This window comes from Bos indicus, chromosome 15 (assembly GCF_029378745.1).
Source record: "Bos indicus isolate NIAB-ARS_2022 breed Sahiwal x Tharparkar chromosome 15, NIAB-ARS_B.indTharparkar_mat_pri_1.0, whole genome shotgun sequence".
NCBI classification, from domain to species: Eukaryota; Metazoa; Chordata; class Mammalia; order Artiodactyla; family Bovidae; genus Bos; species Bos indicus.
In genome coordinates, this window is record NC_091774.1 from 9,249,477 (window position 1) to 9,268,138 (window position 18,662).

The window sequence follows — 18,662 nt, forward strand, 5'->3', positions numbered from 1 at the left end:
AGCTAATGGAGGTAATGGAATTCCAGCTGAGCCTTTTCAAATCCTAAAAGATGATAGTATTAAAGTGCTTCACTCAATATGCCAGGAAATTTGGCAAACTCAGCAGTGACCACAGGACTGGAAAAGGTCAGTTTCCATTCCAATCCCAAAGAAAGGCAATGCCAAAGAATGTTCAAACTACCACACAATTGCACTCATCTCACATGCTAGCAGAATAATGCTCAAAATTCTCCAAGCTAGGCTTCAACAGTACATGAACTGAGAAATTCCATATGTAGAAGCTGGATTTAGAAAAGGCAGAGGAACCAGAGACAAAATTGCCAACATCCATTGGATCATAGAAAAAGGAAGATAATTCCAGAAAAACATCTACTTCTGCCTCATTGACTAAGCTAAAGCCTTGGACTGTGTAGATCACAACAATCTGTGAAAAATTCTTCAAGAGATGGGAATACCAGACCACCTTACCTGCTTCCTAAGAAATCTGTATGTAGGTTAAAAAACAACAGTTAGAACCAGATAGAGAACAAAGGAGTACGTCAAGACTGTATATTGTCACCCTGCTTATTTAACTTCTATGCAGAGTACTTCATGTGAAATTCCCAGCTGGATGAAGCACAAGCTGGAATCAAGCTTTCTGGGAGAAATATCAATAACCTCAGATATGCAGATGACACCACCCCTATGGTAGAAAGCAAAGAGGGACTAAAGAGCCTCTTGATGGAAGAGAGGAGAGAGAAGAAGCTAGTTTAAAACTCACCATTCAAAACACGAAGATCATGGCATCCAGTCCCATCACTTCATGGCAAATAGACAGGGAAACAATGAAGACAGTGAAAGACTTTATTTTCTTGGACTCCAAAATCATTGCAGATGGTGACAGCAGCCATGAATTAAAAGACGCTTCCTGCTTGGAAGGAAACTATGACAAGCCTAGACAGCATATTAAAAAGCAGAGACATTACTTTGCCAACAAAGGTCTGTCTAGTCAAAGCTATTTTTCCAGTAGTCATGTGTGGGTGTGAGAGTTGGACCGTAAAGAAAGGTGAGCACCAAAAATTGATGCTTTTGAATTGTGGTGTTGGAGAAAATTCTTGAGAGTCCCTTGGACTGCAAGGAGAGCCAACCAGTCCATCCTAGAAATCAGTCTTGAATACTCAGTGGAAGGACTGATGCTAAAGCTGAAGCTACAATACTTTGGCCACCTGATGATCAAATAACTGACTCATGGAAAAGACCATGATCCTAGGAAAAATTGAAGCCAGCAGAAGTGGACAAAAGAGGATGAGGTGGTTGGATGGCATCACTGAATCAATGGACAAGAGTTTCAGCAACCTCCAGGAGTTGGTGATGTACAGGGAAGCCTGGTGTGCTGCAGTCTATGGGGTCACAAAGAGTTGGATATTACTGAGTGTCTGAACTGAACTGACCTGACCTTTTTCCATCCCCCCATTTTCAATTTGTTTCTGTAGAACGGATGTGAGTCTCTTGTCAGTATCATATATACGTTCCTTGTTTTCTCATTCATTCACTATATTTCCTTTGATTGGAGCATTAATCTATTTAAATTTATAATGATTATTGATAAGTATGGAGTTATTATATGGTTTCTTGTTTTCTGGTTGTTTCCACAGTTCTTTTTTGTTCTCTTCTTTTCTCTCTTGTGATTTGATGACTATTTTTAGGTTTATATTTGGATTTCTGTCACATTTTTGTGTGTATTTCTTGTAAATTTTTGATGTGTGATTATCATGATGTTCATATATAAATATATAACTGTATATATGTACATATATATATATACAGTTTTATATACTATATATATAATTAAATTGGTCATCTCTTAAGTTTAAATGCATTTTAACAAATCTGCATTTTTATTCCCTCTAATGTTTAATGTGATTGACATCATTTTATACCTTTTGTTTTGTGTGTCCCTTAACAACTTAGTGTTTTCATAAAAGATTTAACTATTTTTGTCTTCAACCTTCCTACTAGGTTTATATGTGATTCAAAGTCACTCAAAGTGTTAGTTGCTCAGTCGTGTCTGACTCTCTGCGATCACATGGACTGCAACTTACCAAGCTCCTCAGTCCATTTAATTCCCTGGGCAAGAATAATGGAGAGGGTTGCCATTCCCTTCTCCAGAAAAAAGTGAAAGTGAAAGTCACTCAGTTGTGTCCAACTCTTTGCGATCCCATGGACTATACAGTCGATCAAATTCTCCAGGCCAGAATACTGGAGTGGGTAGCCTTTCCTTTTCTAGGGGAGCTTTCCAGCCCATGGATTGAACCCACGTCTCCCTCATGGCAGGTGGATTCTTTACCAGCTGAGCCACTACGGAAGCCTGAGAATACTGGAGTGGGTATCCTATCCTTTCTCCAGGGGATCTTCCCAACCCAAGAATTGCCCAGGATCTCCTGCATTGCAGGCAGATTCTTTAGCACCTGAGCTACCAGGGAAGCCCCCCTTCTCCAGGTGATCTTTCCAATCCAGGGATCGGATCCTGGTCTGAATTGTAGGTGGATTCTTTACTGCCTGAGCCAACAGGGAAGCCAAACTTATACATGGTTAGTCTACTACTTTTAAGTTTTTTTGTGTGTTTTAAGGTTTTGTGTTTGCCTTTACTACTGAGATTTTCCTTTGTATACTTTTAATATTTCTCAATCAGTTAGTCAGTTCAGATGCTTCACACTCAAGGATGTCTGGCTTTAGGTGAGTGAAAATATATTTTTATTGTGACAATTCATATTTCTAATTGTGGTCTTTTCTACTTTGAGTTATCCCTTTAACATTCCTTGTAAAGCTGGTGTGGTGGTGCCGAACTATTTTAAGTTCTGCTTGTCTGTAAATCTCCTTATCTCTCCTTCACATTTTACTGAGGTCCCCTTTTAGGTAGAGTATTCTAGGTTGTACATTTTTTTTCCTTTCATCATTTTGAATACATCATGCCACTTCTTACCTGCAATATTTCTGCCCAGAAGTCAGCTTCTTTTATTATGTGGATTCTTTTGTAATATGTTTTTCTCTGACTAATTTTAAAATTATCTGTTTATCTTTAATGTCAACATTTAATTATGATGTGTCTTGGTTTCAGATTATTTGGGTAGATCTTACTTGGGATGCTCTGTGCTTCTGGAAGCCTGCCATTTGTTCCCATTACCAGCTTAGGGAAGTTTTCTGCTATTATTTCTTTAAATGAATTATCTGACCCTTTCTCTCTTCTTTTTCTGGGACCTCTAAATGTGAATGTTAGTAAACTTGGTGTTGTCCCAGAGGTCTCTTAAACTGTCTTTAAAATTATTTTTTCCTTTTTTTTTTCAACTTTGGTAATTTTCACTACTCTGTCTTTAGTTTGATGATTTGTTACTGTGTATTATCTAATATGGCATTGATTTTTTCTTGTATATTTATTTTAGTTATTGTATTTTTCAGCTCTGTTTGGACTTTTTAATATTTTCTATTTCTTTGTTAAAAATATCACTATGTTCATGCACGTTCTTCTGAGTTTAGTGAGCATCTCTGTGAAGGGTACCTTGAATTTCTTACCAAGTAGATTGCTTATCTCCACTTCGTTCAGTTCTTTTTCTAAGATTTTATAAGATTTTGTCTTGTTCCTTGTATCATATTCCTGTCTTCTTATTTTGTCTATTGGTCTATTTATTTCTATATGTTACACAGGTCAGTTACATTCCCTGTCATTGAGAAGTGATCTCAATGTAGGAGATGCCCCCGAGGCCCCAGCAGCACACCCTCCTCAGGTCACTGGAGTATATGATCTAGGGGTATGCCTATTTGGGCTGCATGGCCCCATCCATTGTGGTAGAGCTGACTACTGGGTGTTCTCTGGTAGGCCAGACTGGCTCCCAGTCTGTTTGCCTGTCAAGTACTGCTTCATGACTCCTGGGCTGCTGAGAGAAGGGCAAAGTTTTGAAGTGGTTAGCTGCTCAGTCCAAGAGGGCCCTGAGCTGGTGTTAGCTTCATGGTGGGCAGGTAGTCCCTCACCACTAATAATCTAGAGCAAGGACTCCAAAATATCACTTGCCAGTGTCAATGTGCTGCAGTAGAATGAGCTCCCCAAAATGACTGTGGCCAGTGTCTAAATCTCTAAGGGGAGACTCTGTTGCCTCTGGCTTTTCTAGGAGACTCTCCAAGATCAGAGTGCCTGACCCAGAATCCTTTAAAATTACTGCCTCTTCACTGGGACTTGAATGGTTGAGCTTTTGTGCATGCCCTTTGCAAGTGGAGTCCTTGTTCCTAGAGCCCCTCCTGCTCTCTGAATGCAAATTCAGCTAGCCTTCAAAGACAGAAGTTCTAGGGACTCTTTTCTGATACAGGATGCCTAGGATGGGGAGCCTGCTATAGGGATTGGGATCTTTGCTACTTGGGGAGAACCTCTGCAACTGTGATCACCCTCCCATTTGTGGGTTGCATACCTGGGGTTGTGGGTCTCAACTACACTGTGTCTCTGTCCTCCCTCCCCATCTCTGTTGTGGTTTCTTCTTTACATCTCCAGTTGCAGAAAATCTCTTCTGCTAGTATTAAAATCATTATATAGATACTTTGGAGAAGGTGATGGCACCCCACTCCAGTACTCTTGCCTGGACAGTCCCATGGACAGAGGAGCCTGGTAGGCTGCAGTCCATGGGGTCGCGAAGAGTCGGACATGACTGAGCGACTTCACTTTCACTTTTCACTTTCATGCATTGGAGAAGGAAATGGCAACCCACTCCAGTGTTCTTGCCTGGAGAATCCCAGGGACGGGGGAGCCTGGTCAGCTGCCGTCTATGGGGTCACACTGAGTCGGACACGACTGAAGTGACTTAGCAGCATAGATACTTACTCTGTAAATAGTTGTAGTTTTGGTATGCCTGCAGAAAGTGGTGAGTTAAGAATCTTCCTACTTGGCCGTCTTTACTACATGTGTGCACACTTAGTCGCTCAGTCATGTCTGACTCCTTGAAACCCCATGGATTATAGCCTGACAGACTGTTCTGTCCAATACAATTCTCCAAGGAAGAATAGTGGAGTGGGTTGCCATTTCCTACTCCAGAGGAATCTTCCTGACCCAGTTATTGAATTCACATCTCCTACATTGGCAGGAGCACTGAGTCACCTGGGAAGCATCTTCACCACACATATCCTGAAATTTTAAACAGAGTGGTCAGTATAAACATCATTAAGTAAGTACATTAAGTGAACTGATTGAAGTTTGGATTTAGTTATGCCAGTATTTAGAAGAAAGCATCCCACGCAGAAGGAATAAGTAGTACAGAAGTATTAGAAGAATTATATGCAGAACATAAGAAGACTAGTGAGTCAGGAGCAGAGCAAGCTTTAGGGAGAATGGTAGAAGATGAGTTTGTAGAGAGATGGAAGGAACAAAGTCATACGGGATTTGGGCTTCCATCCTAAGACAAATGAATTGATAGTGGGGAATTGGTACTCTGTTATCTCTTAATAGATTAGCTCTAAGTTATGTTGGAAATAGGAAGTAGTTAAGGTTAAATGAAATCATAAGGTTGGTGTAATGATCTGATTAGATTACTGTCTTTATAAGAGGAGGCACTGGAAAACTTGTCTCCTCACTCCTCTCTGCCAGTTGAGCACACACCAAGAAAGCTAGTCTCTGTAAGCCAGGGGGACCATCCTTGCCAGGAATCAAACTGAACTGGTCTGACACCTACATCTTGGGATTCTCAATCTCCAGAACTGTTAGAGAAAATATTTCCTTGTTGTTTAAGCCACCTAGGTAATGATATTTTGTTATGACAGTCCAAGCAGACTAATACACTGTCTCTCCCACAGTACTTCTGATCCTTATATTTCTTAATTTTTTCATACATTAACTTCTCCCAAAAACTATATAACTTATGTTCTTATTATGTCCCCTGTTTAATTTTTGTCCTCCCCCATGTAAATTCAATCTACACAAGGGCAGTAATTTTTTGTTGTTGTTGTTACTCCATATATTCTATGGAGGTTACTTGATATATTTTTGTTAAGTGAATGAAAGGGGAGTTCGGACTGACAGGTATGATCAACAGTTAATTTCTGTTTTAATCTTGATGTAATTATTTCAGACATTATGTTAAAAAATAAAATTAATGTAAAATGTAAAAAATATACTTCCTCCCAGGCTATATATTAATATATTCATATTCTCTAAGCCATAGCTATTTCTTTGCATTGATCGCTGAGGAAGGCTTTCTTATCTCTCCTTGCTATTCTTTGGAACTCTGCATTCAGATGGTTATATCTTTCCTTTTCTCCTTTGCTTTTGGCTTCTCTTCTTTTCACAGCTATTTGTAAGGCCTCCTCAGACAGCTATTTTGCTTTTCTGCATTTCTTTTCCATGGACATGGTCTTGATCCCTGTCTCCTGTACAATGTCACGAAACTCAGTCCATAGTTCATCAGGCACTCTATCAGATCCAGTCCCTTAAATTTATTTCTCACTTCCACTGTATAATCATAAAGGATTTGATTTAAGTCATACCTGAATGGTCTAGTGGTTTTCCCTACTTTCTTCAATTTAAGTCTGAATTTGGTAATAAGGAGTTCATGATCTGAGCCACAGTCAGCTCCTGGTCTTGTTTTTGCTGACTGTATAGAGCTTCTCCATCTTTGGCTGCAAAGAATATAGTCAACCTGATTTCGGTGTTGACCATCTGGTGTTGTCCATGTGCAGAGTCTTCTTTTGTGTTGTTGGAAGAGGGTATTTGCTATGACCAGTGTGTTCTCTTGGCAAAACTCTATTAGCCTTTTCCCTGCTTCATTCCATACTCCAACCAAATTTGCCTGTTACTCCAGGTGTTTCTTGACTTCCTACTTTTGCATTCCAGTCCCCTATAATGAAAAGGACATCTTTTTTGGGTGTTAGTTCTAAAAGGTCTTGTAGGTCTTCATAGAACCATTCAACTTCAGCTTTAGCATTACTGGTTGGGGCATAGGCTTGGATTACCATGATATTGAATGGTTTGCCTTGGAAACAAACAGAGATCATTTTGTCATTTTTGAGATGGCATCCAAGTACTGCATTTCAGACTCTTTTGTTGACCATGAAGGCAACTCCATTTCTTCTGAGGGATTCCTGCCCGCAGTAGTAGATATAATGGTCATCTGAGTTAAATTCACCCATTCCAGTCCATTTTAGTTTGCTGATTCCTAGAATGTCAACATTCACTCTTGCCATCTCCTGTTTGAACACTTCCAATTTGCCTTGACTCATGGACCTGACATTCCAGGTTCCTATGCAATATTGCTCTTTACAGCATTGGACCTTGCTTCTATCACCAGTCACATCCAGAACTGGGTATTGTTTTTGGATTGGCTCCGTCTCTTCATTCTTTCTGGAGTTATTTCTCCATTGATCTCCAGTAGCATATTGGGCACTTACCGACCTGGGGAGTTCATCTTTCATTATCCTATCATTTTGCCTTTTCATACTGTTCATTGGGTTCTCAAGGCAAGAATACTGAAGTGGTTTGCCATTCCCTTCTTCAGTGGACCACATTCTGTCAGGGTCACCTAACAGGTCACCTCTCCACCATGACCCATCCATCCTGGGTGGCCCCACACTGCATGGCTTAGTTTCATTGAGTTAGACAAGGCTGTGGTTCGTGTGATCAAAAAGGCAATGCCAAAGAATGCTCAAACTACCCCACAATTGCACTCATCTCACACGCTAGTAAAGTAATGCTCAAAATTTTCCAAGCCAGGCTTCAGCAATATGTGAACTTCCTGATGTTCAAGCTGGTTTTAGAAAAGGCAGAGGAACCAGAGATCAAATTGCCAACATCCGCTGGATCATAGAAAAGGCAAGAGAGTTCCAGAAAAACATCTATTTCTGCTTTATTGACTATGCCAAAGCCTTTGACTGTGTGGATCACAATAAACTGTGGAAAATTCTTCAAAAGATGGGAATACTAGACTACCTGACCTGCCTCTTGAGAAACCTATATGCAGGTCAGGAAGCTCTTGTCTATAGAATGCAAACTAATTGTGTCTAGTAAAATGCAATTGCTTATTACCCTAAAACTGCTTTCCATCTTTTGGCAAGTTTTACTTTACTCCTTGAATTTTCCTTTGCACTGGCTGTAATGTCTTACCAGTTCCATCATTAATTATTTGTTAAATAAAATCTTTGACTTGAAAAAAAAAAAAAAAAGAACTGGACATGGAACAACAGACTTGTTCCAAATAGGAAAAGGAGTATGTCAAGGCTATATACTGTCACCCTGCTTATTTAACTTATATGCAGAGTACATCATGAGAAATGCTGGACTGGAAGAAACACAAGCTGGAATCAAGATTGCTGGGAGAAATATCAATGATCTCAGATATGCAGATGACACCACCCTTATGGCAGAAAGTGAAGAGGAACTCAAAAGCCTCTTGATGAATGTGAAAGAGGAGAGTGAAAAAGTTGGCTTAAAGTTCAACATTCAGAAAATGAAGATCGTGGCATCCGGTCCCATCACTTCATGGGAAATAGATGGGGAAACAGTGGAAACAGTGTCAGACTTTATTTTGGGGGGCTCCATAAATCACTGCAGATGGTGACTGCAGCCATGAAATTAAAAGACACTTACTCCTTGGAAGGAAAGTTATGACCAACCTAGATAGCATATTCAAAAGCAGAGACATTACTTTGCCAACAAAGGTCCATCTAGTCAAGGCTATGGTTTTTCCTGTGGTCATGTATGGATGTGAGAGTTGGACTGTGAAGAAAGCTGAACGCCAAAGAATTGATGCTTTTGAACTGTGGTGTTGGAGAAAACCCTTGAGAGTCCCTTGGACTGCAAGGAGAGCCAACCAATCCATCCTAAAGGAGATCAGTCATGGGTGTTCATTGGAAGGACTGATGCTGAAGCTGAAACTCCAATACTTCGGCCACCTTATGCAGAAAGTTGACCCATTGGAAAAGACCCTGATGTTGGGAGGGGTTGGGGGCAGGAGGAGAAGGGGATGACAGAAGATGAGATGGCTGGATGGCATCACCGACTTGATAGACATGAGTTTGGGTAAACTCTGGGAGTTGGTGATGGACATGGAGGCCTGGCTTGCTGTGGTTCATGGGGTTGCAAAGAGTCAGACACGACTGAGCGACTGAACTGAACTGAACTGAACTGAAGCCATAGCTATAGGTTTTAAAAACACCTACTCCCATTCTGCTTGCAATGTAGGAGACCTGGTTTTGATCCCTGGGTCAAGAAGATCCCCTGGAGAAGGGAATGTCTACTCACTCCCCGTTTTTGCCTGGAGAATCCCATGGACAGAGTAGCCTAGTGAGCTGCAGTTCAAAGGGTGGCAAAGAGTTGGACATAACTGAGCAACCTACACACACACACACAGTCCCTTTTTACATTCTCTCCATCATTCTTAATTCTAATTCCTCTTTAAAAAGGAAAAAAAGAAATAGAATCCTAGGCTACTTGTAGGGATTATAAAAATTGTAAAAAAGATAAATGTGAGTTGGAAGTATTAATATTTTGATGAAATAACATACAATATGAAATAGAATAGCAACTTTTTAGGATACAGTTTGGATTTTCATTTCAAAATGAATATTGTGGAGATTAAAGGTAATGAAGAATGTTTACCAAGGAAGTATTTTAAATCCTTGTAGGTATCTTTCTATAGTCTTTCTGGAAATCTGGAGGCAAGCTGATTTCAAAGAAAACATTCTGCTTGAGAAAGAACATACAGAACTTTAGTGTAGGGCTGCATGTTGATCCAGGGAGAAAAACTCATTAAAATGCTTTTCCTATTAAAAGAATTGCATCCAAAGATAAATTAAATTAAACTAAACTAAATAAACATGTTTAGTTGATAAATGTAACCATCATTCAGTGTAAATTATCCACAGAGAGAAGACTTATCCATTGATTGAAGAATAGTTAAGAAAAATATTTAAATTAAGTAAATAATGTCCCATCAATTCTATGATTACAGATGACTTGCCATTCCTAATTAAATATGGTCATAAAAACTTGGTCAGCAAATACTGTTCAGTAATATGAACAAGAAACTCAGGTGTTCAAATAAGAAGCAGCTTGCTTGAAGAGAAAAGAGGATCTGCAAATGAAATTATCTATTTCTTACGATTTTTACACTTTCTTCAAAATGAATAAATGGCCCCATTCACAGTCACCTGTTTTGAGTTTTATTTTTGGGTGGGCAGCATTGATAAGTTAATTCCAGATGTGCTTGGTCCATGTGAAATTCATTACTTCATTTGTCAAAAATGAGAAACTTACTATTCTTAATATTCATGCTGGCATATAGAGGAATCTTAAGAGTTTTTAAAATGCTAGCTTATGCATTAGTTTAACATCTTTAGTGTTCAAACTGCAGAACTAAATCTTTTTTTCCCTAACATGTATGTCTACATTAAAGAATGTGCCTGCTTGTGTGCCCAGTCACTTCAGTTGTGTCCAACTCTTTGTGACCCTATGGACTATAGCCTGCCAGGCTCCTGTGTCCATAGATTCTCCAGGCAAGAATACTGGAGTGGGTTGCCAAGTCCTCCTCCAGGAAATCTTACTGACCCAGGGATAGAACCTGGATCTCCTGCATTGCAGGCAGATTCTTTACCACTGAGCCACCAGGAAAGCCCATATTAGGGCACATATCTACTGAAATTGATTTGGGTTAGATGATAACTATGAAAGCAAAAGATCTGCTTCCCCAGTGAAGATGATGTAGCCCCCAAAAAACTTCTTTCACTAACACAGGCAATGAGTTTGCACTAGAAGCAGAACTCAAGAAACATTTAAAAGAGCTGCTTTAGAGTAGGAGTCCCCAACATTTTTGGCACGAGGGATTGGCTTTGTGGAAGATAAGTTTTCCATGGACCAGGCAGTAATGCGAGTGATGAGAAATGTCAGATGAAGCTTCACTAGCCTGTCCCTCACCTCCTTCTAACAGGCTAACAGTACTGGTCCCCAGCCCAGGAGTTGGGGACTCCTGCTGTAAAGCATGGAAAAGTTGACAACTGCCCCTTGGCTTGCCTGGTGGATGGCAATGACTCTACCATAGCTGCAAGAGATGCTGAGTTTTAGAGAAATGTGTGACCACCTTAGGTGAGGAAACACCTTGCTAGAGAATGATTTGATATTACTATCAAGGGCAAATAAAATCGATCATTTATAGGAATGCTGCTGCTGCTGCTGCTAAGTCGCTTCAGTCTTGTCTGACTCTGTGCAACCCCATAGACGGTAGCCCAGCAGGCTCCCTCATCCCTGGGATTCTCCAGGGAAGAACACTGGAGTGGGTTGCCATTTCCTTCTCCAATGCATGAAAGTGAAAAGTGAAAGTGAAGTTGCTCAGTCGTGTCCGACTATTAGCGACCCCATGGACTGCAGCCTACCAGGCTCCTCTGTCCATGGGATTTTCCAGGCAAGAATACTGGAGTGGGGTGCCATTGCCTTCTCCATTTATAGGAATATACTTTTGAAAAATATATGTTTACTTGTAAATGCAGTATAACTCGATTTTTTAAAGCACTTACTGAACTGAACTGATGCTAAAGCTGAAACTCCAGTACTTTGGCCACCTCATGCGAACAGCTGACTCATTGGAAAAGACTCTGATGCTGGGAGGGATTGGGGGCGGGAGGAGAAGGGGACGACAGAGGATGAGATGGCTGGATGGCATCACTGACTCGATGGACTTGAGTCTGAGTGAACTCCGGGAGTTGGTGATGGACAGGGAGGCCTGGCGTGCTGCGATTCATGGGGTCGCAAAGAGTTGGACACGACTGAGTGACTGAACTGAACTGAACTGATTTTATTTCTTTATTTTTTTTTTTTGTGTTGCCTTTTATTTTATTTATTTTTTAAAATTATTTTAATTGGAGGCTAGTTACTTTACAATATTGTGGTGGTTTTTGCCATACATTCACATGAATCAGCCATGGGTGTACATGTGTTCTCCATCCTGACTTTCCCTCCCACCTCCCTACCCATCCCATCTCTCAGAGTCAACCCAGTGCACTGTCTTTGAGTATCCTGTTTCCTGCATTGAACTTGGAATGGTCATCTATTTCACATATGGCATTATATATGTTTCAATGTTATTCTCTCAAATCATCCCACTCTCACCTTCTCCCACAGAGTCCAACAGTCTGTTCTTTACACCTGTGTCTCTTTTGCTGTCTCACATACAGGGTCGTCATTACCATCTTTCTAAATTCCATACATATGTGTTAATATACTGTATTGGTGTTTTTCTTTCTGACTTACTTCGCTCTGTATAATAGGCTCCAGTTTGATCCACCTCATAAGAACTGATTCAAATGTATTCTTTTTAATGGCTGAGTAATATTCCATTGTGTATATGTACCACAGCTTTCTTATCCATTCATCTGCTGATGGACATCTAGGTTGCTTCCATGTCCTAGCTCTTGTAAACAGTGTTGCGATGAACATTGGGGTACACGTGTCTCTTTTAATTCTGGTTTCCTCGCTGTGTTTGCTCAGCAGTGGGACTGCTGGGTCATATGGCAGTTCTATTTCCAGTTTTTTAAGGAATCTCCACACTGTTCTCCATAGTGGCTGTACTAGTTTGCATTCCCACCAACAGTGTAAGACGATTCCCTTTTCTCTGCACCTTCTCCAGCATTTACTGAACTGATTTGAAAAATAGCTCTCTATTCAAATATAGGGCTTTCCCTGGGGCTCAGTGGAAAAGAATCCACCTGTCAATGCAGGAGATGATCTCTGGTTTGGGAAGCCCCCCTGGAGAAGAAAATGGCAACCCACTCCAATATTCTTGCCTGAGACATCTCATGGAGAGAGGAGCCTGGTGGGCTGTAGTTCACAGTGTTGCAAAGAGTCAAATATGACTTAATGACTAAAAGAGCAACAACAATTCAAATATATTTCCAGTGTTCAAATTAATTAGATAAGAATGCAATTTTACATCAGGGACTTCTAAAATAAGTAAACAAACCCCAAATAGCATTTAATCAAAACAATTAAACCCTCTACACATACAGAAATACACACCACTCTTTTGTTTTTCCTTAGTTTATGCCAAAAAATTCAAAGTTTATATATTTTACATATGTATATACATACATGATATATATGCATATCTATATATCCACTATTTATCATTATCTGTCTATCTGTGTGTTGTAATGTGCTCATATGCTCACTTGAGTCCAACTCTTTGTAATCCCATGGACTGTAGCCCGTCAAGCTCCTCTGTCCTTGGGATTTTTCTGGGAAGAATACTGGAGAGGGTTGCCTTTTCTTTCTCCAGGGCATCTTCCTGATCCAGGGATCAAACCCACATCTCTTACATCTTCTTCATTGGCAGGTGGATTCTTAACCACTAGCACCATCTGGGAGGCCCTCTATCTATCTATCAAACAACAAAAAGTACAAACAGTTGAATAAAGGTATGTAAGAAAGCAAGGAATACAAGTAACTAAGAAACTATGGAAGATGAGGTATCCTGGATAGCTGTACCATGTGTTAAGAAGCACAAGAACATGAGTATGGGATGAGCAAGGAAACACATGTATGTAGTGCAATGTACCACAAGGGAAACATCCCAGGAAGCAACTATTTTAGGCGGTGTGGCGAGGGTGGGCAGAAAGCACAGCCACAGGCAAGAGAGTGAGCTTACTGAATGCACAACATGAAATTTGAAGGTGAATCCATTTCCCAACAGCAGACCAAAATGTTAGGGCTCTAACACTTAGGATGACTTGGGAGCATCCTATAAATGAGGGTTATAAGAATTCTTGTATAAACCTGTTCATGTGGCCTGAATTTGCATCCTTTCCAGAATCATCTACCAAACATAGAGATTTCCTCAATTTCTTGGCTTTATATTTGCATCTCAGGATTAAAATGGAACCAGGAATGAAGCTGGTACCCACAATTCTATACATTATTTATATTATAAAACAAATTTGTACATACGTATAGTACACTATTATTATAATTATACTGAATTTTATGAATTACTATAGGAACCTAATATCAAGAAAAACTTGAATCATATCAATATTTTGCATTTGGATGAATGTACTTTTGCCCCTAGATTACAAGTTTAACACAAAACAAGTTTCAGCTCAAATTTAATTTAAGCAATGAAATGGACCACTTTACTTCTATAACATTCAGATTAATGGAGTTTTATGGTTATTGCACTGAGATATTTTACTGATTTTATATTTCACTTCTATGTAGGTAAATCAGTTTTATATTTAGATAGAAAATAAAGTCACAAATCCATTCTCAGTATGGACAACTGCTTCTGAAGATTACATTTTATAGATACTGTTTGCTTTTCAAATATCAACATGTTAAATAGGTAATAACTATCAAGTGAGTGTAATTTCACATATCCCTACAGATAGCCACATTTAGAGAGGGAAAGGAAGTTTAGTTATAACATGAAAAGAAAGCCATCAGGGGAAAATTATTTTTAAAATAATGCAATTACAATGCAAATAAACTTAGAAGTAAGCATTAAAATCCTATATTATTTTAAATAATGTAATTTTATGTTAGATTTTATTTTTGTAAATAAAATGGGTGTGGGACTCTAAAGGCATAGAGCAAGGAACTGGAGTAATGGAGCAGTTTTGCATCTGACTGTCTTGGTGGAGATTTGAATCTATATAATAAAACTTCATAGAATTTTATGGAACTATTCACTAGAAAAATTGTACATAAAACCTGGTGAAATTTGAATATGATCTGTGGTTTATAGCATTGTATCAATGTCAGTTTCCTGATTTGATCATTATACCATTGTTAGGTAGAATAACTTGGGGAAATTGAGAGGTGGGCCCACAGAAAATCTTTGTATTATTTTTGCAGCTTTTACATGAGTTTAACGTTGCTTCAATAAACAAACAAAGATAAATAATGTGGTCCTTCCTTGGGAAACAAGAACAGAAGAAAACAAAGTGGCTTTATAAAAAGAAGCAAACAATGGTTAAGATTGTCATGCATGCCTGCATGCAAAGTGGCTTCAGTCGTGTCCAACTCTTGGCGACCTATGGACTGTAGTCCGCCAGGCTCCTCTGTCTGTGGGATTCTCCAGGCAAGAATACTAGAGTGGGTTGCTGTGTCCTCCTCTAGTGTAATATTGTCATAAATAATAAAATTTCCCGAATCCAAAATAATCCTGCTGAGATTGTTAGCAAATACGGCTCATGACATCGGAAGCTGCTATGTCTGTGTCTGAAGTTGTTTTAGAGCCTCTTACCTGTTTTTACCGTTTGCCAGCCCAGGGAGAAGGGGCTACGAGCCTGAAGGTTGTAGGAAGAGATGGGGCTGTGGTTGTCAGCGGCTGGACTCCAGGAGAGTGTGGCTGTGCTCTCGGTGATTTCCTCCACAATCACTATCCCTGGTGGGCCTGGGGGACCTATAGGCAAAAGAGAAGGGAAAAGGTTAAGGTCAAGCCATGATGAGGAGCCATGAGATATTGTATTTCCAATAAGGACCCAATCAAACTGGTAAAGCATTTGAATGAAATACATATTTAGTAATGAACATTGCAGGTAAAAGAGATGGGATGTAAGTTGATTTCCATGATTTCTGAGGATAATTTAATTATAGGTTTTTTTCATAATACTTTGTGCTTGGATACAACCACCGGTTAACATTGCATTGTATAGACATGCAAAAAAATAATTAGAAACGAATGTAAGGACTTGAATGTCAGTAGCTACTATGACTGCTGAAATCAATCACAGCTTACAGAGGCAGTGACAGAGTAAGAGCCAATGCTACTAGAAACAGAAATGACCCCATCATTACCACAAAGTTACAGGTGTACGGGCCTAATTTTCAGCCAACCTACAGTGTACAAATAGTGTGGATGTACTTACCAAGGAGCTTAAACTCTAACAGGGGAAAAATGAAAGGCTCTGAAATATTGAGAGTTCAGACCAAGGAAGGATATATCCTAGAAGTGAGGCATGGAGAAATGTTGTGAGAAGTTAAAAGAAAGGTGTGATTAGATGATGATGATGATAATGATTTTTTTTTTTTTTTTGGTGAGTGTGAGAAGATGGTTAATCAGAGAATATGATTCCCCTTTTGATCATAAAAAATTGGTATGGTATAGAATTATGTTTATCAGTTGACATACGTTAGACTTTAGCTTCAAGAAACAACCATGATCTGACATGAGGAGATGCATATCCCTGTGTTACTACTTCTAAAATAGTGATTTCTAATAACAGTAAAAATATGTATAGTATTCATATTTTAGTGGCTAAGCACAAATGTCAGTTTTCTTCTTAATTCTTTTCTATTCCCTAATTATGAACTATCAAAGCTTTAAGGATCTTTTATTTTCAATTAAAAACATTCCACCTATAAATATTTTAGGTTATTTTCTGATTTAGTCCTTGTTTAGCAAGTTGCTCTCTGGATTTGGTTATTATGAAGTCTGAGCAAGAAGTGCTGACCTAGATTGTAAATAGCTAAGAAATGGTGGAGTGCTAAATAGATGGAGGCAGTAAAGTCCTCTGAGTAGAAATTTTCAATAAGAAGGGACAAAGGGATGGAAAAAGTGTTTAAAAGGGTCGCCGTACAGGTGACATTTTTAGACAATGAAAAATGAGCATTTTTATCAAGAGTGAGAAACAGCAGTGGATAGTGGAGACCACAGACTTAGAAGACAAGGACTATTCCATCAAGAAGGTAACAAATACTGGGATTATGAGAAGACATAGAGAATAACCACGAGAAGTGGCATTTCCCACCCCACCCCCGCTCTGGAGAAATTAAGGAAGAAACTGAATATAGAGAGAAAGCTTTTGAAATGTCAAGAAGCTGGGAGAGTTCATTTGGGAAGTTTCTCCTTTTTTTCACTAAAGAAGGAAAAAAAAAAAACACACAAAAAGTGAAGGTGGTTGGGTGAGAGTGGGACTGGGAGCTAGAAGATAGTGGAAAATGTCTGGATAAGGCCCATGATAAAATGAGGAAAGAAAGGAAGAGTGAAATACAAATATTTGGAATAGTCTGGAATTCAAGTTTGCCTCAATAGCACCAATGTGAAGTAGAACTGACCAACTCAGCAAGCTTGGGCTAGAAAGGCAGGATCAGGGCCAGAGAAAGTGTTTAACTGGGTCAATTCAGGCTTAGTTTTAAAATTTCATATGACTTATCATCAAAGATGCCAATGTTATGAATGACCACGGCCTCAAGGAGGACTAGGGAGTCAAGTGAAGCCAGATTGGTGCTGACAGACAAGAATAAAATAATGAAATCCAGAAACCAGGTTACCAGGAGGGGAAGGTAGAAAGACAAAAATTACATAATTTGAGATTTCAGGGTAGGGGACTTTTGATGAAAATTTGTATTTATCTGGAATTAAGTGGCTGCTGCTGCTAAGTTGCTTCAGTCGTGTCCGACTCTGTGCGACCCCATAGATGGGGTCCCTGAGATTCTCCAGACAAGAACACTGGAATGGGTTGCCATTTCCTTCTCCAATGCATGCAAGTGAAAAGTGAAAATGAAGTCGTTCAGTCATGTCCGACTCTTAGCGACCCCATGGACTGCAGTCCACCAGGCTCCTCCATCTATGGGATTCTCCAGATGAGAGTACTGGAGTGGGGTGCCAATAGCCTTCTCCGGGAATTAAGCAGGAAATACAATTATTAGGTCAAGTACTTATGGAAGAATCCATTCACTTGATGTACAATAAATTTTCAGAGTATTAAAATGGTAGATAAATATGAGGTGTGGAAAATAAATAAGATCCAGTTGCTGAAGATGTCTAGCAAGTTGCTAGACTCTATGACAGGGACATTGAGGTGTGACTATAATGATAATAATATAATAATGATAAGAATAATAACTGTAATAATAATACCAATAGCCACCATATCCTCACTATTGAGTATTTTGCAAACATTAGCTTGTTCACTTATTTCTGTGTTACTGTGAAATGGGCATTATAATTGCTATTTCATCAGATCAGATTAGATCAGTCGCTCAGTCATGTCCGACTCTGCGACCCCATGAATCGCAGCACGCCAGGCCTCCCTGTCCATCACCAATTCCCGGAGTTCACTGTGACTGACATCCATCGAGTCAGTGATGCCATCCAGACACCTCATCTTCTGTCGTCCCCCTCTCCTCCTGCTCCCAATCCCTCCCAGCATCACAGTCTTTTCCAATGAGTCAACTCTTCACATGAGGTAGCCAAAGTACTGGAGTTTCAGCCTTAGCATCATTCCTTCCAAAGAAATCCCAGGGCTGATCTCCTTCAGAATGGACTGGTTGGATCTCCTCGCAGTCCAAGGGACTCTCAAGGGTCTTCTCCAACACCACAGTTCAAAAGCTTCAATTCTTCGGCGCTCAGCCTTCTTCACAGTCCAACTCTCACATCCATACATGACCACAGGAAAAACCATAGCCTTGACTAGGCGAACCTTTGTTGGCAAAGAAATGTCTCTGCTTTTGAATATGCTATCTAGGTTGGTCATAACCTTCCTTCCAAGGAGTAAGAGTCTTTTAATTTCATGGCTGCAGTCACCATCTGTAGTGATTTTGGAGCCCAGAAAAATAAAGTCTGACACTGTTTCCACTGTTTCCCCATCTATTTCCCATGAAGAGGTGGGACCGGATGCCATGATCTTCGTTTTCTGAATGTTGAGCTTTAAGCCAACTTTTTCAC

The 18,662-nt window shown here is 39.7% G+C and overlaps 1 protein-coding gene across 2 annotated transcripts in view; it reads right to left on the reverse strand.

Moving 5' to 3' along the window:
• CNTN5 (contactin 5) overlaps positions 1 to 18,662 on the reverse strand; it is a 1,681,138-nt gene that overhangs the window by 88,656 nt on the left and 1,573,820 nt on the right. For both annotated transcript variants that reach the window (XM_070803337.1, XM_070803338.1), the window contains exon 17: positions 15,237 to 15,395. In XM_070803337.1, the coding sequence (XP_070659438.1) occupies positions 15,237 to 15,395 (159 nt within the window). The remainder of the gene's footprint in view (positions 1 to 15,236; positions 15,396 to 18,662) is intronic.